The sequence below is a fragment of the Coptis chinensis genome, chromosome 3, assembly GCF_015680905.1.
Source record: "Coptis chinensis isolate HL-2020 chromosome 3, ASM1568090v1, whole genome shotgun sequence".
NCBI lineage: Eukaryota > Viridiplantae > Streptophyta > Magnoliopsida > Ranunculales > Ranunculaceae > Coptis > Coptis chinensis.
In genome coordinates, this window is record NC_141458.1 from 27,770,964 (window position 1) to 27,794,214 (window position 23,251).

General features: G+C 38.2%; 1 protein-coding gene across 1 annotated transcript; it reads left to right on the forward strand.

Moving 5' to 3' along the window:
• Positions 1-268: 268 nt before the first annotated feature.
• Positions 269-13,667, forward strand: LOC147508956 (proteasome subunit alpha type-2). The gene is made up of 11 exons (XM_086601300.1): positions 269-421; positions 490-566; positions 671-735; positions 1,396-1,442; positions 2,428-2,503; positions 3,057-3,124; positions 3,733-3,802; positions 12,501-12,586; positions 12,710-12,772; positions 13,087-13,152; positions 13,266-13,667. Exons 1-11 carry the CDS (start codon positions 285-287, stop codon positions 13,312-13,314), a joined length of 804 nt encoding a protein of 267 aa, XP_086457426.1. The 5' UTR covers positions 269-284; the 3' UTR covers positions 13,315-13,667.
• The last annotated feature ends 9,584 nt before the right edge of the window (positions 13,668-23,251 follow it).

Sequence of the window (23,251 nt, forward strand, 5' to 3'; positions counted from 1 at the left end):
CAAATGGTTTTTTTCATGTGGACGAACTCACCTTTACGGCTTTAGTAGCTTTTTTCAGAAGCGCAAAAAGGAAAACAATCATAGATACTATATGTACGGGATTATTTCTTGACCTTACTCATCATCAAATTGACTTTACAATTAAAATTTCATATAATCACGTAGCAAAATATCACCAAATTTTATCGAAGTAGTCAGGTACATAATCGGCATAGTCATAACATTCCTTTTCTCTTTGGGCCTAGAAATGGGCTATTGTATAACTCAAAATCCGGTCCGGCCCAATGATCTCTTTTCTTGTGCCAAGGTTCAAAGCCCTGCCTTTATTTTCTTCATCTTCTTTAAAAAATTTGTCTCACCTCAGAAAACTTGAAACGAACATGGGAGACAGTCAATACTCATTCTCTCTTACCACCTTCAGGTATTATTTAGTTTATCTCTTTGTATTTGATTTGATAGTTGTAATCGAGTTTGTTTTATTTAAAACAGTCCATCTGGAAAGCTAGTTCAGATTGAATATGCACTGATGGCCGTTGGATCTGGTCAAACTTCTCTTGGGATCAAAGGTATATTTTTTTTTTTTTTTTTTTACTTTTATTTGTTTGATTTTGACCTAATTTTGTTTAATTTAAATTCATGTGGCACATTTATGTTTTTGTGATGTTTGCAGCTGCCAATGGTGTTGTTATCGCGACGGAGAAGAAGTTGCCATCGATTTTAGTTGATGAAACATCTGTAAGTTCTACTCTACTTACAGTTTTCGCCTTTTTTCTAATTATTCATGTGTATTTGTTCTTTTGGCTTTTTGTGTAACACGATTTAGCTGAATGGAATAGACTTTGAGTATAATTGTGCGCACTACAATCCAGAAGTGTGTTATTGAACTCGGATAGGGGTACTAGTGTCATAGTGACTTGGTTTGGAAGCCACATTCACTCTAAAATAGGGTTTCCATACAAGGTATATGCTTTGTAATAATGCAATGTGGAAGTGGTTCTTGGGATTAATTGTGTCAATTTATGGTTGTTTGATATCAGCAATGGAAATTACGAGTAATGGTTTCGAATGATTAAGAAATAGTTCTATTCTCTCTTTTGTCATCGTCTACTGGTTTAAATAATTAGGAGGAGGATGTTTTCTCAGAGTTATCTTGACACTTGAGTTGGCCATATATTTATTCATTGTAGCGCACCACATAATGCAGAAAAGTAAACAAGAATGTATCTTGGAGGAATAAATGGCGAAATTCCAGTGATACAAATGATCAGTTTTTTTTTTTGCGATTTCTTTTTATCTTATTCAGAAATTTTCATTTGTGTATAATCTATCGTGTATTTTTCAAGTTCAGTCAACAAACTGGGCTTACATGTTGATGTTCGATTTTATGGATTGCAGGTTCAAAAGATTCAGTCCTTGACGACAAATATTGGCGTTGTATACAGGTTTGATTTCTCTGTCATAGCTTTCTAGTTAGAAGTTGTCTGTATCTGTGAAATTCTGTATATCTGTGAAGTTTTTTAATTTTCTAGAAGTCCATTATTTTTGCAATTTCTACATCTGTAGTTCCTAGTAGTTTGTATTGTGAAATAATGCTAGACACTGTTTTTTGATAAATTGGCATCTCATTCATACTTGAATACATGACCTATAGACCCAAATTGTTCCTTGTCCAATCCCAAAAGTAAATGATACATCATACATGATCTTTGGGAATTAAAGTAACTGTTTTCATATCGTACTTAGAATCTCAATTTAGGAGAACATTCCACAGAAAGCAATTAATATCTCGGTTCACAATGGATGGTCAACTTTGAGCTTGACTAGAGGAATCATGGGAGAACCATGATTCAAAAGTTCTTTAGAGGCTTGAAATTTTTGTCAATTTAATGTTTAGATGTATGGTAATAATGAAACTTAAGGAGAAAAATCAGAAAATTCATAAAAGCATCACTCAAAGACTACTACCTAGACAAAGTAACTTACTCAATAACCTCTCAATTTGGTTATCACTTTCACCATATTTGTGTTCTTCAACCCTATATGTTTAACAGCAGTGCCCTCTTAATATAATCATCTATGCCCCCCATTTTTATTTGTTATTTTCTCATACTGGAGGACAAATTGTCCTATACGCTTTTTAGATTGACTATATTCATAAATAAATGTTATGCTTATTCACCGCATAATGGGATTGGGTGTCAAAGAGACAGAGTTCTCATTCGGCTATGCTGTGGGTGTCAATTTCTTATAATGTTTATAACTCATCCTTTACTGTCTGTCTGTCCAAAGTGCTAATTCTAGATTCTTTATACTCAGCCGTTAATTATATTTTTCTTTTTCTTTTTCTTTTTTCTTTTCCTTTTTCTTTTTTTTTTTCCTGCCTATGCAAACTCAGTTCTTGATTTGTTGTTCTTGCATCATCTGCAGTGGGATGGGTCCAGATTCTCGAGTTTTAGTTCGTAAAAGTAGGAAGCAGGCACAACAATATTACAGACTATACAAAGTACGATTTGATTCTTCTTTTTCTTTCCTTTTCTTGCATATTAAGTTCATAACTATACTGGGATTTATGTTGAAGCCTTAGAATTGTCTTTTCTTAAAAGTAAATTGAATTCCTCTAGAATTTTCTTTTCACAAAAATATTTGTTGCAAGAATTTTTATGGTAAATCCTTTTAGTGTAAATTCAAGTAAATCGTTTGGCTCTAAGAGTTTATGAAACAATTTTATTTTGATAAATGTGACATCCATGGATATATGATTTCTAGGGCCCATTGGAAATTGAGGTGGGATTTTTTTATAAATTTGTTTTCAATGGTCTGTACAGTATTTTTACATTTTCACAGTTTGAATGACCACAAAAGTTGATCTGCCTGTCACGTTCTGATGAAATTGGTGTCAGTGGAAAAGACATCTGAGCTCTTTTAAATGATGTAAAACAACTATACCAACCTGAGGCATTCGATATTTCTAGTCTAAAACATTCTTGGATACTTCGGCAATTTATATTTATTTTATCATTACAGAATTTCTTTAACTGTAATTTATGTGATAATAGGAAACAATCCCTGTCACACAACTGGTCAGGGAGACTGCAGCAGTTATGCAAGAGTTTACTCAATCAGGGTAACGATCTCTTTTCACTTCAAAATCCTTGCAGAAGTTTATAGATTTATGGCATTCAATATTTCTTGACATCTCTTAATTTTTAATTGCCGTATGCATTAATTGCAAAGACCCAGAACATCATGCAAACTCCTTTAAGTCTCTCCACAATCTTTTAAAACTGAGCATTGAATAGTTAATATTCAGGCAACGTTGACAACACATTTGCCAATATCAGTTCCTGTCCACCTAATTATTCTTGTTTCATATGACTACTTAACCCTTCAATCAGTTCTGATCATAGAACGAAATACTGTCTGGGCCTCTGGGGACATAATTTCAATATCTTCAGTCCAAAATGGCACATCCTGGAGCTGAAATGACTTTATCATGAAATAAGCTTCTGCCATGTATGTTTTGTTAAATTTTGTGGCATTTGGTGCTATGGATCTTAGACCAGCATACATGTCCTTAAACTATCGTGTATGCCTTCCTTGTCCTTGGCCCTTTCCTTTATTTCCATTTCTATTCTTCCTCTATTAGTTCAGCCTTATGTGAGCATTTAGACCATGGTTTGAATCATGGGAATGTACTGAGGTGCAACATAATCGTGTTCTTTTCTCTTGCAGAGGAGTAAGGCCTTTTGGAGTTTCTCTGTTGGTTGCTGGGTTTGATGATAATGGTCCTCAATTGTATCAGGTAACTTCTGTGAATTCTTATTTCGGATGTTTTTCCCCCCATATTATTGTCTGCTGACTAGTAAAAGCCTTGTTTTACTGTATTAACAGGGAATGGTTAATGTGTTTAGATTACTTTAGGGAATGGGTAATCATTAATGTTTGTTTGTCTGTTTTTATAATAAATTTTTGTAATTTGACTGTTTATTAGGAATGTTCATGTATTTTCATATTCCAGTTTAATCTAATGATAAACTCTTGAAAATCAATCTAAGGTACCAGTACCTTTGAACTCTGTCATGGTGCTTGGCGGGTCAATACTCGTACTTGTGCTTTGATAGACAATATTACCAGCAGCATATTATTAATGCTTCTTTTCCAAGTTACATTGGCACGGACACGTGTATCAGTGTCCAACCCGGATATGGAGTGTCAGACAGAGTAACCTATTACGTAGGGGGGGGGGGGGGGGTATTACTAATTTTTTTAGTTACCCAACTATTTCCGCGGCTCAAGACCTTAAAAAGTGCCTCCTTACAAATTAAATACAATGCAAGCAGGATATCATGTAGTTATGACTATTTGGTTCATGACTTATTTTTTTCTTTTTCCTTTCGGGCCGGATCGGATAAAGAAAGGAGCTAAAGAATGAAATATTCATAAAAGTAGTCCTTACATCCCTCCGCAAGCATAAGTAGAGTCTCTGACTTCAATAGCCAGTCTTGTACTAATAGATTGCACAGTGCCCAGTCCTCTAAGATCTATTGACTGAGTAGTCTATAACTTCCATATTATCCTTCCTTGACTTCCCTTCCATTCAGCTCTCTAACTAAAGGAATTAATATCCTTCTAGTCCTTAAGCAGAGGAAAAAGGCATAGCTTCATTGAATCCTGTGGGACTACGATTTCCTCCTTCACTAGTATAGTACTGGTACTCTATTGGAATTCGATTAATAGGCCCTATCCCTAGTTCAAGGACTAAGTTATTTGCATATCTACCTTTCTACCTTTAGCACCTAAGCGAGTGCTAATGCTAATACCAACCTTTTTGAAACTAAGTGTAGGCTCTCCAACCTTGAAGAACGTCGTGATTAAGATAGCTGCCTTTTGAAAGTAAGTCTTTGGGTACTACCTGCCTTTATCAACGAAGTTGATATAGGACCGCCCTTTCTAAGCCTGCTTCTGCAGAACTCTTGGGACTAAGATTCCGTACCTAGTACAGTCAATCAGAGGATTAGACTATGTATGGATGTAGCTTACCCGAGATAGGTAGAGGAAGAGGAGGCAATAACTTGCTCGGCATGTGACTTCTACGGCAATCCCATGGCTTCAGGCAAGGTAGCATCAGCTATCCTAGGTTGTGAATTGAAGCTTTTCTTCACCGGGTATGAATGAGATGGAAGAACCGATGTAAGATAGACAGACCGGATTCTAGTGTGAAGTATTTCCCCTACGAGCGAAGGAAAAGAAATGCTTTTTTTCAAGCAGGAAGGAATAAACTTCACTGCAGGGTAAGGGTAGCAGGACAGTTCACTGCTAAGTAATGTGCTCACGAATTGGATTTGAACCAATATCAAGCTACTTTCCTTTTAGTAGATTGTGAGTGTCTCTGTCGTCCTCCTCATTATAGTCCTCCTAGAATCAGTAGCATTTCGTCGGAATACATCCTGTCTTTTCACCTTAGTAGTCCTATGCATAGTCAGTACTATAGCCCCAATCATGGCTACTAATAAAATAAGACTAGGAACCAAAAACCAGACAGAATAGTAGGTATAAAGTAAATGGCCCAATGTTTCCAAATTAGTTGAACTTCGTACCTTTCTGGCATGAACCGTATATCTCAGAGAGATCGTATTTCTTTGGGTTGGTAGTAATGGAATGATGAAGAACATTTCCCGCCAAAGGATCAGTCCAATAATACCACTCACTGGTAAATAGCGCAATACTTCTTCGTGAGTCTCCGCTATTTGAATATGGAACATCATAACAACGAATAGGAATGAAACGGCAATAGCTCCTATATGAACTACTGGGGAGATCATAGCAGAGAAGTCGAGACCAAACAAAAGAAGTAAACCTGAAGTGTCGCGAAAGACCTGAAGTAAACGGAATGTACCTGATTTTTTGCACGTACAACCATCAAACCAGAGACCAAAGCAGGGCTCGACGAAACAGAAAGTATCATGGTACGTCGTCCTTCCCTGAAATGGAACTTTCATGCTGGAGCAAGAACTAGCTTGAAAGTCGATCTATTACGACCAGCGTGGTTGTTCGTATTTCATTTTCTTCTTCCAATCCCCTCTTAGTTAGATAGCATTCACTGAGTTACTTACGGAATTTCAAATCTCTCTCGACGCCGATAATTTTTTATGTGTCCAGGTCGATCAGAGGTTCGGCTTGCTTCTCCCCCCTCCGTTATTCCCGGAATTCATAGGCAGGCAAATCCTTATCTTTTATTTTCTTACTCACGATATCTCTCCCAATACGAAGAGCTTTTTGGAAGTAGGGGCTGCTTGGGTTTTGGGAGATCTCCCGATGGATCTCTATAAAGGACTCCGCTGAATCATCTCCCAACAGATCCATCATTCGTCTGTATTTGGCGATAGAAAGTTTTTGAACCAGTTCGCGGTTCACTTTCTCTCGCAAGAGCTCCCGGAGTTGGACGCGGGCCTCATACTAGAGCGACATGTGGCTACTACGATCATTATTTAGGGCGTCGGCTTCCCTCCAAACTCCCTCTTCGTCGACTTCCTGCTGAGGGATTTCGACAGGATTCGAAACCGGAAGCTGTTGCGTGGCCCCCGAGCTTGACGCGACAGAAGCCCCGGAAGGCACCATGCGGTTTTCCAGAGAGGGCGTGTCCTCGGGAGCGATGATCAGTTTCAGCAAAAAACAATGTGAGAAAGAAAGGCCCCCTGACAAGCCCATTTTGGTGAATAAAGAGGAGAGTCCCTTCCCTATGATAAGGGATTCAAGTTGAATAAAAAATGGGTTAGGGTCGAGCCCCATCAGGAGAATAATTGAATAAAATAAAATGAAAAGAAGCGCAAGTAAGAGAAAAGGCATAATAATTAAAAACTTCCGGAGAAAATTACGGAACGATGACTTAAGATGAGGAGAAACTGGACAATTGCATAATGATAAATAAAGTAGGGTCAAAGACACTAGCGAACTTATCATAAATGAGATACAAATAGGTGCAAATTCTGACATCACCACAGCCCACTTCGTTCTCTCGCTCTGCTCGCGGCGCTCCTTGCTCGCGGAGCGGCATACCAGAAGGATTTACTTTGGGTCAGATTGAAGCTCAACTTTATTTCCGCTTTCTCTTTTTTATTCACCGGGCTTGGACCATGTCTCCCAAACAATCTCAGTACATATGGCGCAAGACGATTCCACATATCGAGGTTGGAATGGGATCTGGTGTTTTCACGTCTCACCGTAGTGCCCGGTTTGTCTTGATTTCTGATTGATGAACAAGAAGGAAACTTGGATTGGATTTTGTGACTCGCCCCCGGGTACTTGAGTCTCATTCCGTTCCGTCAGCTTTAAAACGGATGCGCGCTAGCGCGGCTCGCTTTGCTTTTGTTGCAGAGCTCGCTGCTTGCTTTTAGCCCTCGCGCTTGCTGGTCCATGGAAGAGGGCATTTCCATCGCGAAGGATTCAATCCAGCCACAGGTTCCCCTACGGCTACCTTGTTACGACTTCACTCCAGTCGAAGACCCCACTGTGGTATGCGCCAATAAGACCACCAAAAGCCTTTCTGGCACTAGTGGTACACACAAGGAATGGGTGATCATTGGTCCAATGCTTCGGGTGAAACCAATTCCCAGGGTGTGACGGGCGGTGTGTACAGGGCCCGGGTACATATTCACCGCGGCATACTGATCCGCGATTACTAGTGATTCCAACTTCATGTTCTCGAGTTGCAGAGAACAATCCGAACTGAGGCAATCTTTCCGGATTCGCTCCGCTTTACAGCCTTGCTTCCCATTGTAATTGCCATTGTAGCACGTGTGTCCCAGCCCATAAGGGCCATGCGGACTTGACGTCATCCCCACCTTCCTCCAGTATATCACTGGAAGTCCCTCGTGAGTGCGGCACACACCTTTTTGTTTTTTTGTTTCGAAGCCGTTTTGGCGGGGCGTACTATTACCACTACGTACCACGCCACCGGGTGGCTCGCCTGAATGCCGAGTCATCCTCTGCCGCCAACTCGACGTCATCGTCACCTGCGCGATACGGCTTTTTGGCCAGTTAGTTCGGATTCAAACATGACCGCTAGACTGGACTAGAGACTGCCTCTTACTGAGCCTTTCAAACTAGGTGGGTCTGGTTTACATGTGCAAAAAGTTAGGACTAGTGACTGAGTAGTTCTACTGAAACGATTTCAAAGTCTTAAAAGCCTTATTGGTCTGCCTAATGGAGACTACTTCATAGGGATCGATCCGGGAATACAGCTTTATTCTCAGGGAAGGTGAATTATGACTACATTGCTTTTAAGCCGAATAGATGTTACGAAATGCAGTGATACGGAAACTCTTTTATGGTTCTAATCCATGCGCATAGTCGCACTCATGAGAGTCTTTTCTTGTAAATGAAATCTTACTGCCTATTCCTACCCTTTCAAACGCTACTTTTCTTCAAAATTCCTCTACTCTAGAAATCTTTTCTCAAAAACTTACCATCTCCACGTGGTGGATATAATGAAGCCTCATCTTCCAATCAGTGAACTGGAACCGCGATCACATAAGTTAAGTATCCAAGCGAGCCGTTTGAGCTTTATTCTTACCGATGAAGGCATCCAATTGACGGAATAAACTCCGCCCGGGAAGAGATGCCTGCCACTAGACGGAGCCTATCAAGCCCTCAATTCCAGCTGCTGGACTGGAGTCAACTTGTTCAGCCCAACTACTGGCCGACTCGCTTGGCTCTCTCTTCTGTCCTTTTGTCTGCTTATTCGTAGTAAACTGTATCGTTTCTTTGTGCTATCCTATCAGTCCTGTGGGCCTTCCCCTTTGGCTTGCTTGGCTCCCTTTCTCCATATGAATTCACAAGCTCTCCTCTCTCATCCGTAGTTGTCGGCTGTATCTGTTTCAATGAATATGATCCTTCCTATAGCTAAGTTCCTATCAGCAGTGTCCGCATCAAAACCATATTGGAATGAAAGGAAGGTAAGCCGCTTCACCTCCGTCGGCAACTTTAGACTAACCCACTCTTTGACAAAATAACCCCTTTTTGGCTGGCACAATTTTCCTTGTTACTGAGTGACTGAGCTAAAACGAAGCTAAGAGTTTTGAGTGAGTTCAACTACCGCCATTACTACTTTCTACCTCATAGAGGGAACTCCCAACGAGCAGAGGGAGAAAGTTGGGAATATCAATGGCCCGGCCGACGCTAGTACTAGGCTGCCTTCAACTTGGATCAAATTGAGATACGTCTTAGCAGTGGTTTAATCGAAAATACAAGGTTTTGATCGAATTTCACAACCAAAATCACACATCAAAAGAGGTTTTGAGTATGAGATGTGCAAACAGGCTGACTACGGATTCTGTACTTCTAGCGCACTTGTCAAAAACTGGACCTTGAAGGCCTGGCTTCTTAAATAAACCAGTCTGTCCGAAAGGCCGAGGGATGGATCGACACCACCAATAGCTCGGCATCGTATCGTGAGGGGCGAACAAAGAGACTCATTCCCAAACAAAGACTTAAAATAAAACAAATAAGAGTTTTTCTCTTGGCACATTGACAGAACTAGACCTAGTGGAAAACAATCACTTTTTTCATAAACAAAATGGGAGTGGCCTAGACAGGACAGAGAATCACGTTACCAATTTGGTGGAGCACTTCCGCCAGCTGGATTTTTTAGTTCGAGGAGAGCTTCAATCGAAAAAAGCCTACTTATTCTACTCAAAAGCCTGAATGTTCCTCTGTTTTCTGCTAGCGCACTCCTACAACAAGCAACAGGGACTACATGGAGTATCGCAGAGAGTAGTTCACTGGGGAACTACAGATAGGAAGGGAAAAGCGCCAAGCGCAAGATCCGGGCTCAACGGGATGAAACTGTGACGGTACGGAATGGAATCTAAGTGTCATCCATTCAGCTCCGGAGCAAGTGAGCTAACCGGCTTTCTAAGTAGGGCAGCCCACATACCTCACTTACTACTACTGCCCACTGACTGACCATTTCCACCACCAAAGAAGCTTGGGATTCGTGACCTAGCTCTAGCCATTTGACTTCAAGTAGAAGTGGGGTCCGTTGCTGTTTATCTTCTCTTCCTGTTTAGGTAAGACTGACTTAAGGAGAGTGCAGTGGGGAACTCTCTAGTGGTCACAGTCCGAACGTAACAGTCTACAATTGCAGCAAAAGTCATCCCGAAACTCTTTGTTTTTAGTTGGAACTCGATTTTAGACAAAAGCATGACCCTCATATCGGCCAGCTTAGGATATCCAACTGGTCTCCAAGTGTCAATGTTGTTATGTGATGAAGTCTGAAGCATGAGGACTGTATTCGTAGGACGTTGTGGCTTACGCGGGCGAAGCGAAAGGTGCTCTCGCGAGTAGTATATCCTCCCCTTCTTTTTGATAAACCGAATTCCTCCGACCTGATCTTATTGTAATTCTTGGTTTTACCAGACGATAAGATGAAAATGCAGTTATCGTCTTTGCGTCTTATCGTCTGCTATTCACTTCCTTTCAATAGATGCCCTGTCTTCTCCCTAGCTACATCTCCCTGACGGAACTACACCTGACGGTACGGAATGAAACCTACTCCTTTCCATGTTCCTTTTACCATAAGGTGCAGACGATCAGTGTTGTTTTGAATAAATCCTTGGTTGGTCGATTCCCTTCCGTTTTGAAGCTATATTCCACTTCAAGGAAAGGAGTAGGTACACTCCTGCAGAAGGAGAGGAGGGCCTGTTTAAACCTCACCCGACCTTATTTAAGAGAAAGATATGATCAATTGAATTGATAACTCTGTTTAGAAGATATATGGAGTAGGGACCAGCTTGGTTCAGGAAGCTAATTGCAGCTGTCAAGGTTCGTCCTTTCAGTGAGCTAATTGCATATATAGAGTGAGAATGCCAGTTCAAACTATCTTATGGATAGATACAAAGGAAAGGATGGTCAGATTGGTCATATCATCAATTCCATTATAGGTTTTTCAGATGTGCTTTCTTTTCCTTTAGTTGGCCGCTCTTAATCCATATTCCTTGATCTGGAATAGGTAGCTTTTAACTCCTAGCTGCCTGCCTAAAGTGAATTTCATAAGTGGAAGTATTCCTCTAGTAGTATGGATGGGTACTGTCTGGCTGATGTCTCTGCCTATTGGGGATTCGGCACTGTTGAGAAAGCAGCAGCTAGTTTGCAAACCACATTACCAGCGGACGATCTCGCACGGGTCTTCTCTTTGGTGTATGGCACGGAGGCAGTGAGAGCTATAGAACGGGAATGTTCATACGTATGGTTGTTGGCAGCCCTGTCCGAATATGATTTCACTGGCCTGGGAGCCTTAGTTGGAATTGTACTTTAATTATCGTTTACCTTCATAAAGTGCAGCATCAAATGCCGATGTATCCCCTGCCAATGAGTCTTGCCCCCAAGCTCTTTTTTACAGCGAATGCAGTAGGTGTTGGCGATATATATTTTAATAAAAATCCAACCAATTCTATTTATCCTATATATGGAAATCGGGAGGATTTATTCAATCACATAGTTTGGGCTCCTAGAATATGGCACCCTTGTGGCAATCTATTTGATTGTATCGAAAGGCCCAATGAATTGGGATTTCCCTATTGGACCAGGTCATTTCGGGGCAAGCATAAGTGAAAGTTTATCCATTAGAAGATCCAGCGGATAGCGATCGGGATCTAGAGTCTGCGGGCTTAGTTTCATAGTTTGTTGCGGATCACCTACCACATTAAGGCCTACCTTACTTTCACTTTGATTATATATTGGACTATACCAACATATGCAAATGATTGGCATAATCACCGGCGGGACAGAGACACAGGTTGCTGTTTAAGTTCCAGAGTCTACAGACCCAGAGCTAGGTGTTGACTGGGCAAAAGCATAAGTCGTTTCAGTAGCGCACTGGTCCGGTCAATCTGACGAGAAGAGCTCGAGCTTCAACGGGGTTATATGAAGTCAGAGGCATTAGTGAAGGGGAATAAGCTAATGGCCTCTTTGATTTGACTTCCAATAGACCTCTTGACTTTTTTCCGAGCTTGGTAACATCTAGTTAGATCAGGAAAACCAGCTATTCGACGAGGCAACAACTATTCAACCGGAAATAGAAGGCGTGGATCATTAAACATACCTATTCGAACGAAGCCTTGCATCCCTCCTTACAAATTAAATACAATGCAAGCGGGATATCATGTAGTTATGACTATTTTAAGAGATTTAGTTCTTTAGTGGGGTTTTAAAGAAAACCTAGTTTGAAATCGTATGTATAGTGTGTCCGTGTGTCAGACACGAGTTCATGGACTTTTTGAGAATACAGTATGAAGTGTCCATGTTACTTATCAGTACTACCCTTGTGGTCCACAACATTGTAACTGGTCCCAATTACATATTCTTTCTTTTTAACATTGGTTAATTTGAAGTTTGATATGTCACTTGCAGATTCTCAACCGTCTTCGCAATAACTTCGTATTATATTACTGTTTCATTTGTCTTGGTAATCGATAATTCTCACGTTTTTCACTATTCTGTAGGTGGACCCATCTGGGTCGTACTTCTCATGGAAAGCATCAGCAATGGGGAAAAATGTCTCTAACGCAAAGACATTTCTGGAGAAAAGGTATATAGTTTCTGTTCCTGGGTTTTTATTTGCTATTGTTTGTAATTTATATTCTAGAGCTTCATCAGTTCTCTTACATATGTAAGAAGAGATTAACTTTTCTTTAAATTCCTAATATTGTAGGTATACGGACGATATGGAGCTTGATGATGCTGTTCACACGGCTATTTTGACACTCAAAGAAGGGTAATTGTTTTCATCCCACCTTCCGCAATTATTTGTCGAGGAAGGGGCTGTTGGCCTCCTTTTTAGGACAACCTTGAAATCCTTTTTCTCTAGATGTGCTTTTTCACATTTTCCCCTGAAATCCTTTTTCTCTAGATGAATTCTCTTTTTTTTGTTAAAAAATATAAATAAATAATTATAAATTAAATTACAGTTATTTTTGCCAAGTTTAGAAAATGGATGTGTGTGCTTCTATCTGGTTACTTAATTATAGTTTTCCTTATTCTTAAGATTATTCTTATATAAATGTTTCATTTCTTGTTACATATTTGTAGCTTTGAAGGGCAGATATCAAGCAAAAACATTGAAATCGGAATAATTGGCAATGACAAAACTTTCAGGTGAGCTTCTTTTGGTCTCCGAAATATATTTGTCTGATGATGTTTTACTTGCATTCCATTAAACATACTCAATTGTCAGTAGTAGGACGTATTTACATCTTGTTTTGTTGCAGAGTATTGACACCAGCGGAAATTGATGATTACTTGGCTGAAGTGGAGTAGTTGGTTCTCTTCACTGTTCTTATTCTAGAAATGGGAGCTTCAAATGGTCTGATATGGACAAGTTGTCAGATTAAGCCCTTTTGTGGACGCAAGAACTCTTCGTAATAGCGAGCTATTTACTGGAAATTGATAGTGGAACATCCTTTTCTTTTCTTTTGCTACCAGCTGTACTTGATAAATACGTTCCGTGTAATTTTGAATCTGTTATGTTTCTACCCCTTTCGTGTTGAATCTGAAATCCGTTTGTAGTTTACATCATTGATTCCAACTCGTGGAAATTGTTCAGTGTCATTACTGACTGGTCTCAGATTCATCTCATAATGTGGACTTTAAGGCGATATTGTGTTCTTTTACATCTCTCGAGTAATTAACTTTTCTCGGTATTTGACTAGGTTTTTGAAGTTTTAATACCATGATCACAATTGTTGTTACTAAAAACCAAGCTTAAAGGCCGTACTTGGCCCTAAATTAGGTACCATTAATACGTCCTTGGAAGTCGTTTACATGATTAAGGTGGGACAACTTCCAGCTGCTTCAAAGTTCAAACTGAAGAAGCTCTCAGTACTCGCGCCTACCAGAAAGGAAAAGCGTGTTTCAAGAGTTATCAAGGATTTGAGACTGAAGAACACTGGTATCATACATGGATTACGCAGCCATACTTTTCTGTACACTTAATTATTGTACCGCATGTGTTGATTGTTACGAACCTAAATCAAGTTAAGCACAACGTAGTGCAACAATTCATTGGTTCTATATATGTGATAAAGAAACTGAGAAGGAATTATGTTTATGGCCTTACAGTGAAGTTCTAGACCAAAAGTTTTATAAGAAAATGATGATCCAAAAACAAAGAAAAACCTGGCTATTTGAAAATTGCTCATCCAGTAATTCATACAACCATGCGTGCGTAGAACGCTCAAATCTCATTGGATTTAATTTCATCACTTCCATAACTAATTAACATATGAAACAGAACGAGCCAATATCTTAACAGAAGGACTATCATGCATAATACAGCGCTAAAACTATCAAGAACATGTTGGTACATGAACATGGCTTGTACCAACATGTTCTTGACGAATCGACTCTATTACCTTATGGTTATAGTTTACCAGTATACATGTAAGAAGTCAAAACGTGAAATAGAAGAGTTGCATCAGGATTTCTGATATCGCAAAAGAAATTCCACGCAAGGTCAATAGAGAGAATGTTTAGGATAAGACGAACCCTTAAGGTTCACAGAAGTGCCATTATCTAGACGTCTGAGCAAGTTATTGATGTCCAACATCGAAGTAATGTTATAACAGTTAAATTTTGAGCTTGAACAATAAAATGGCCAATACCACTTTGCGGCCGATTCGACATTTTGAGAGGAGAAGGTTGATGATGAGTAATAAACGTATTCTTCACCTAAATCCATCACTACTAGTGTCAGCACCAACTTCGCCCCAATAATCATCATCTTCTTTTTCTTCTTCTAAACCAACGACTTTGAGGTTTCCTACTTTGAAGGAGACAAGTGTTGAGATATTTCTTGCCACTCTTCTTTCATTGCCCGCCAATGATTTCAAGTTGAAGACAGAAAAAGAAAAGACCAGTTTCGAGTCTTATAAAGTCAAACATCGTTTGGAAAGTCAAATGCTATTCCTAATAGCGTTCAAACAGGCGTATGAAAAGTCAAATACCTTTACAAATAGCGTACGTGGAAAACCGAGAAGTCATTATCTCTTCAAAACAAGTGTGCAAACCGTGCTACGCGTGAAGGTTTTCTTTTTACTAAAGTCTTGAAACCCGTAATTTGAGATCGATAATTAGTATGGTTTTTTTAGATTTTAATTGTAATTACATAAGGGAGGCACATCTAATTTAATATAAGGGATAATTATGTTATTTAAGTGACATTAGAGAATTTTTTTTTCTAAATTATTAATAAAAGAGGATTTGTTCTAAATTCAAGGAGAAAAATAGAGAATAATTATATAATTTAAGTTACAATAGGGGGTTCTTCTAAATTATTAAGAAAGGGAGGGGGTTTCTAATTTTTGTGAGGGAGGTGTTTATAAATTGAACAAATATGGAGATTTCAATTTGCCTACTAGATAGTAGAGAGTGGGTTCCTCAAAACCCACTATCATATAGTGTAGAGATATATCGAATAGGTTATGGAAATCAAACAGATTGAGACGGCAAGTTAAATGAGAGTACTATTTAGGAAAAAATAATAAAAGTTCGTGGTACTAAATAGTTATAAACTTTTATCACAAATGTTTCGCGTCAAAAATAGAAAAGAAATAAGCTAGTCGTCCTAAAGCCCTAAACCACTACATCAACCAAAGGGAATTATATTTTTAGCCCCAAAGGCTATCTTATCGAGCCACTAGGACTATTACACAGATCAGAAGAACCCTTTCGATTGGCTTAGTGATTTTGTGGTAGCCTTGTGGCTAAGATTGTAATATGCTTTTAAGAGACCATATATTCAAGCTTTTATCGTATAAATCCTTCCTCCAAATATACAAATAACATTTGAGTAGTATTTTCACTCTCCAACATCTTTGAATAATATTTAGTTAAAAAAAAGATTTCGATGTAGGGGACCTTTTTGGGGTTTATGGGGCAAAAGATAAACTAAATTGAGGCATTATTTTTTGTTGTTAAGTAATCAATCAAACTTAGACCTTGGTGTTGCTTGGGGATATTATATTGTATGACATAACTATTTTAGATTTCGATAAATATATATATAATAACTATATAATAATTATTTGTAAAACTCTTTATCATTATCAATAAAATTTTCACTTAAAAAAAAAATCCGTAAAAAAACACATCGATGTACCAAGGGTAAAAAAATCATTCAGATTGGAGCATAAATGTTGATTGTTTAAATTAGGGCAAGACGGGTTTATGGCCTATTGTAGGCCATGAGCATTTAATTTTTAGTATAGTAATGGTTTACCACAAAAAAAATTGATGTGTTGATGAGGAAAAAAAAAAAAATTGATGTGTTGATTAGGGCATAAAAATGGATTGATGAATATAATTATCATTTAGACCAAGCACACAATCATAAGTTTTTTAGATTTCAATACATGAACATTCAGTAAAAACAGTTATGCGATAAAGAAAAAATATATAGATATATATTGGGGGTGTAAATGTTGTTTTTAATTAAAAATATATGGATATACATGGTTATAAGCTTATTGTAGATCATATGTATTCAGTTTTCAATAAAACAATATTTAGTAAAAAGATTTCGATGTGTCGATAAAAAATAACATACTTAAATTATTGCAAAAAGATTGGTCATTAAGTAATCATTTAGACCTAGACTTGGCTAAAGTTTTTAGTTTTTTCAACAAAACATAATCAAGAAAAAGAAAACAATGTGATGGAGAGAAAAAAAAAATTAATTGAGGTATAAATATGGATTACTAAGGAATCAATCAGACCTAGACATGGTAGGGCCCCTTATTGCAGGCCATAAGCTAAGTAATTCACTTTCAAGAAAATATTTTTTTTTGTTTCCAATTATCGTCCAACAAAAAAGATAACATTAAGAGGGTGCAGGGGGGGCAACATCACCACCCTTCTAATAATGGCTAATATAGCTTGAATCTTGGGGTTACATTTACATATCAAAGATAAAAAAAAACCTCCTCAGATTAGGATTCCACTAATACTTTCAAAAACTTGTTTGCTAAATGGTGGTTCTCTTTCTAAAGTAAAATTAATTTTAATTTTTTTCTATAGTTTTTGGTATTTTTTATGGTTTTTTAATTTTATGCTTTTTGAATAGTAAAAGAAACAAAAAAAAATGTTTGTTTTTTGTAGAATAACAATAGTACTCACAAAATCAATCACAAAAAACTCATTCCAAATGTAGAATAACAGTAACAGAAACTTCAAAACAACTCTCACTTCAATAGAAAAGCAGCAAGCAAGCACCTAGAACCACCGACCTGTTATATGATCTTGTCTATAAATTACTTAAAATTTCAGTGAATAGTGCAATACCAAGAGGTGGAAGAACAACATTGCAATACAGAAATACATTTGTCATTTTGTATGAAGCTTGTAACCAAACAGTCTAGCTATATTTGTCATTTTGTATGAACTTGACATGTTTATTAAAAAAAACAATAATAGATGGAAGTAATGAAAGTAGTGAAAGCATTAAACTCTTCATCTAAGTCAAAACTAGTTTCAAGTTTCAACACCAACTTTGTCCCAATTATTATCTTCTTTATTAGTTGTTGTCCACCGTTAATAAATTTTATAAAATTGAATTGTAAAAACATATATATATATATATATATATATATATATATATATATATATATATATATATATATTCGCTATCCAATTGTAAAACATATTAGATAAATAAATAAACATATCTTTTAGTGGGAAAAAAAAAAACCCTATCTTATATATATATATATATATATATATATATATATATATATATATAAAATTGGATGTCAAGATAAGGTATCAAAATAAGATGTCAAGATAGCCTGCCCTATATATATATATATGGAGGGATAGAGCCACTCTCAAAACGTACAATGCCATATCTCATCTGACCAGTTGAATTAAAGGATGATATTTTGTAGATATGATCTTCCCACCATGAATAACATGCCCACCAAATTTCAACTTATTCAAATATGTCTAACCTAATAAAATATTATTATGAAATCGGAAAATTCTGGACCATTAGATAAATGTTCAAAATTGAACACTTGTTTTCGCAAGTTTAGACATATATCCAAATATGATGAAATTTTGTGGGCATGCTATCCATTGTGAGAATATCATATCCACAAAAAATCGGGTCTTAATTTAATTTGTACATCAATGAAGTGGCTCGGGAGTGGCTCTATCCCTTACAATCACCCTTTTCAAACAGAACTCAGGATCAATTACAAAATTTCCAGACGGAATTGATCCAGATCTGGTTTTTTTCTTTTATTTTTGAAAAGATGAGAAGGAAAAGACATTTTTACCCCCACTTTGTTGTTTGAAATTTGGAGTGTTAGATCTTTTGAAACTTAGATTACATCGGACGGTTCAGGAGGGGTGTGAGATAAGAGTGGCACTCTAGCCTAACCGATATATATATATATATAAAGAATTCACATGATGGAGTTTTCGATAATGGCTGCCTCTACTGCGGGCTATAGCATAATATCTCTTCCCCAATTCTTGAAGTTCAAAATTCAAATTCATTGTGTTGTCTTAGTCTTTTTCAATCTAGTTATAGCACGAGGCTAGCTGGATCTTTCTTAGCTCTGTGTTCTTTACATAGCATCTCAGTTTCTTTGTACTCTTTCTTTCTCCTCTCTCTATTCTAGTTTTCCTTCTTCTCGCTCTTTCTCTTGCTGGAACCTGGTAAGGTTCTCGCTTTCGTCTATGTTCTTGGGCATTTGTGATCATGCATGCTAAGGAGATAACTTTAGGAGAATCATCCTCAGGGACTAGTAGAGACCACAATAAGATAGAAAAACTTCAACAGGAAGGCATTAGTTGTTGAGATAGATTGTCTTAATATTGAGGAACCGGTGAACGATTCCCTGACTATAGTGGGGGAAATGTATGGAGGACATAGCATCAATTTGGAAGGTTTAGGTGAGGATCTACATAGAACTTGACAAACAAAAGGTAAAATTAACCTGGTACTCATTGATGAAGAACATGTAAAGATTGTTTTTGATGAAGGTATGGAGCGAAAACATGTTCTGGATAATGGTCCTTGGGTCATTATCCAGGGGCTAACAAGATGTATGGATACATCTTCTCTGTAAAAGAATGGATAAGGGCTAACAAGATGGAGGAATGTCATTTTGACTTTGTCAAATTCTGGATACAAATTTGGGATCTGCCAAGAGCCAAGATAAACAAAGCAAATTAATGTGTGGAAGATAGGGGCTAATTTGGGCACAGTCATAGAGGCTGATCTATCATGTCCACCGGAGTTCAACAAACCAGTTGCAAGAGTGCGGGTGAAAATGGATATAAAAGAACGGTTATCTAAAGACCAAAAGGTGAGACTTGAGACTGGAGAAACAATCACAGTCAGGTTAAAGTATGAGAAACTGGAGGTGTTCTGCTTTTTTTGCGGAGTGATTGGACATGATCAATATACTTGCAGAATATGAGCACAATACAGATATGACTTGCTCAAATGTGGTGGTTCACCAAAGGACATCAAACTGTTCTTCACCAGTCAGTTAAGGGCCAATCAGTTCTACAACGGAATAGCTTATGCAGGGAAACAAACCATCACTATCTCAGGAACACCAAAAAAGCTTCGTTTGGATGAGATGCCGGCTACCGGTGGAGAAGTACAAGAGTACGGTGGTCGGAATCCTAACGGTAAAGCCAGACAGGATAAATAGGAAAAGGCCACATCACTACTCACTAGTCACGAGGGCAAGAGAAGACAAAGGTAAAGGGGCGGAAGTCAGTATCACAAATGGGGCCCAAGGCTCAAGCCCAACAAATACTTCAACGGGCAAAATAACAATGGTCACTTTTAGGCAAGATGAAAACAAGGTGGTTAATAACATAATTGGCCGGGCCAGGTCTGCTGGGCCCAAGCCCAAAGAAAACATGTAGGACAGTTGAGGTGGAAAAGATTCAAACAACAGAGCAAGGCCTGAGGAATGAGCCCACGACCTTGGGGTTCCAAGGTCAACCTAGCTCAGACAGATTGGAATCAACTGAGGGAATAAGATCTACGCATGGGGTTAATAGGGCAATGAATTTGGAGATGAGCCAGAGGGGGGCTTCTGGACACAGGGCTACCGAAGTGGTGTTGGAACTCAAAAATGCTCAAAAAGAAGTCTCGTCCTGCCAACCAAATCTTGCTAATTCCCAGACAGCCTACCAGCCTCTTAAAATGTCTGATCCAGCAACAATATCCTTTCCTCTCTCATCTGGTCAAGAACACATTTACCGATTCACTAGCAAACCTACACGTGGAAGGGGAGTTAAAACTATGGTTTCGAAAGGTCAAAAGAGGAGGGTGAGCAGAGGGGGATTTATTTATGGGGAAGTAAAAAGTGGTCAGGATTTGCAAATTATAATACTGGTTGGATCCAAAAGGAAACAAGTTTACATACAAGAGAAGGAAGTTATGGCACAGAATGGAGAAAGGAATTGGGCTTGGAGAATGAAGGTGATGGCAGGCAGATCCAAGAAGGCAAAACGGTATGCTGATGAGATGAGAAGGCAAGGACTAGGACAAGAGCTGATCCCTACAGATGCTCAGATTATCCCCATCTCTAGTGACTCTGCTAGATCACAAATACAAATTGACTCCATTGGATAGGCTACCTCTACTGAACCATCACCAACTGACTCGAATTCTCTAGAAGATACTCAGTTTGATATAGATGAGGCTGAAGAGTCTAATATGTCTGAGGTAATAGATGACTTGGATGGTATCCCAAATCTTCTTGACGATATTCAATGCAGGGGACAAGCTTTTAGTCAGCCAAATCAGGAGAGGGGAGTCACCTTATATGCTTCTCAAGACATGAATGGGTATAAAACAGATATAGAGTGGTTTGCTGATCAACTACCACCCCTAGCCGTGGATGCATCATCAGTAGTGTGAAGACTTCAGTTTCATGATAATCAAGATAATTTTTTTGGGAATAATAGACTACAGAAAGGAGAAAGCTCGAGCGATGGGGGTAATATAATGCATGAAACTTTAAATAGAATGGCAAGCAGTGGAGGCCTGTATAATTCTCCTCCAGGGTTCACAATGGTTATCCTTTCACAGCCGCCTTCACCTTAATGAGTATTTACGTCTAGAATTGTCAGGGTATTGATACCACCACGGCGATTCAACAACTAAAGGACCTAGTGGGGAGTCATAGTCCTGATGTGATATACCTCTCGAAAGCAAAAGCTAGTAGCATAAGGATGAATAGTATTAGTAAGATGATTAAGTATGGTAATTGTTTCAGTGTGCCTGTTGTGGGGTCAAAGTGGTGGTTTGTCTGTTATGTGGAAAGAAAGAGTGGATTTGGAAATTTTGGGAGCCACTCAAAATCAAGTGACAGGTAAACTTTCTAATTTCCAGCATATGGTTCCATGGTTTTTTACTTTTGTATATGGAAATCCAATTGCTAACCATATAAATAAAGTATAGAATGAGGTTAGGGATATAGCCTCTTTTATCCCTGGCCCTTGGTGTCTCTTTGGAGACTTTAATGTTATCTCCTCTTTGGATGAGAAGGTGGGAGGCAGAAGTGTGATGAATAAAAGCATGATAGAGTTTAATAACATGATAGATAAGTTAGGTTTGATTGATTTGGGATATAAAGGCCCAAAGTTTACATGGAGTAACCATCGTAAGATTAAAGACCATTTCCTTGAAAGATTAGATAGAACCTTGGCTACTGATAATTGGTTAATGTTATTCCCTAACATGCAAGTTAATACTTTTGCTACTGCATCTTTTGATCATCTGTCTATGTTGATTACTCTTAATAAAGAGAGGAGCACTGTCAAACAGGCTAAACCTTTTAGGTTCTATAACATGTGGGTTAAGGATGATACATGTATGCCTGTGATTGATAATGCTTGGAACTTGATTATGCATGATATGCCTGATTGGAATGTGTTACATAAGATTAAGTTTACACAGAATAATCTTACTCACTGGAATAAACATGTTTTTGGTAATATTTTTACCAATATAAAAAAGATAGATTCAAAAAGAGCTCACTTCTGTTCTTTCAAAGCCTTTCTCAAACATCAACTATGAGAAAGCCAAGACTTTGAAGTCTCAATTGTTTGATTGGATGGTTAAGGAAGAAGATTTTTTGAAACAAAAATCAACTAATCATTGGATTAAAGAAAGAGGGAGAAATACCAGGTTTTTCCATCTCTCTACTATCTATAGAAGGAGAAAGAACAGAATTGAGAAACTAAAAAATGATGAGGGGGAATGGAACATTGGTGAGGAGGAAGTAGAAGCTAATATGAATGATTACTTTACTCACATCTTTGCTTCTGATAACCCTCAGCATAATGAGCACATTCTGGATCTGTTCAATCCTTGTATTACTGAAAGGGAGAATGAGATTCTCATTGTTGTTCCTACTAGTGAGGTGATTTGGAGGGTGGTCAAGAAGTTAGGGAGCCTCAAAGCTCTTGGCCCTGATGGGTTCCAAGGGTTATTTTTTTCATAAGTGTTGGGCATAATGAGCATATTCTGGATCTATTCAATCCTTGTATTACTGAAAGGGAGAATGAGATTCTCATTGTTGTTCCTACTAGTGAGGTGATTTGGAGGGTGGTCAAGAAGTTAGGGAGCCTCAAAGCCCCTGGCCCTGATGGGTTCCAAGGGGGTTGGGACATAGTAGGCCCTAGTATTACTAATTTTGTACAAAGTTTTTTTACTACTGGGATTCTAAATTTTAATTTTAATGAGACCTTTATTGCTCTGATTCCTAAAATAGCTAATCCTGATCATGTCTCCAAGTTTAGGCCCATAAGCCTTTGCAACTTTTGTTACAAAATTATTTCAAAGATTTTGGCTAATATGTTAAAAAGTCACATTAATAAAATTGTTTCTCCTTTTCAAGGGGCATTCATTAAGGGTAGAAGTATAGGGGATAACACTGGTTTGGCTTGTGAGTTATTTCATAACATGAAGAATATGAAAACCAAAGGAGATGGTTGGGTTGCCCTTAAGATGGGTATGGCTAAGGCTTATGATAGGCTGGAGTGGTCTTTCTTGAATAGCATTTTTGATAAGCTTGGCTTTAATGAGAAATGGAGAAAATATGATCCAGCAATGCTTGTCTACTGTCACTTTTCAAGTGTTACTTAATGGCTCCCCTCTGAAAAAGTTCAAACCTAAGAGAAGGCTGAGACAAAGGGACCCTTTGTCCCTTTATCTTTTTAT

Bases quoted from the DNA above. Each gene is read 5' to 3' on its own strand.
- LOC147508956 (XM_086601300.1), top strand. From the start codon at position 285: ATGATCTCTTTTCTTGTGCCAAGGTTCAAAGCCCTGCCTTTATTTTCT. The intron at 736-1,395 runs GTAAGTTCTACT...TATGGATTGCAG, and splicing joins TTTTAGTTGATGAAACATCT to GTTCAAAAGATTCAGTCCTT. The intron at 13,153-13,265 runs GTGAGCTTCTTT...GTTTTGTTGCAG, and splicing joins GGCAATGACAAAACTTTCAG to AGTATTGACACCAGCGGAAA.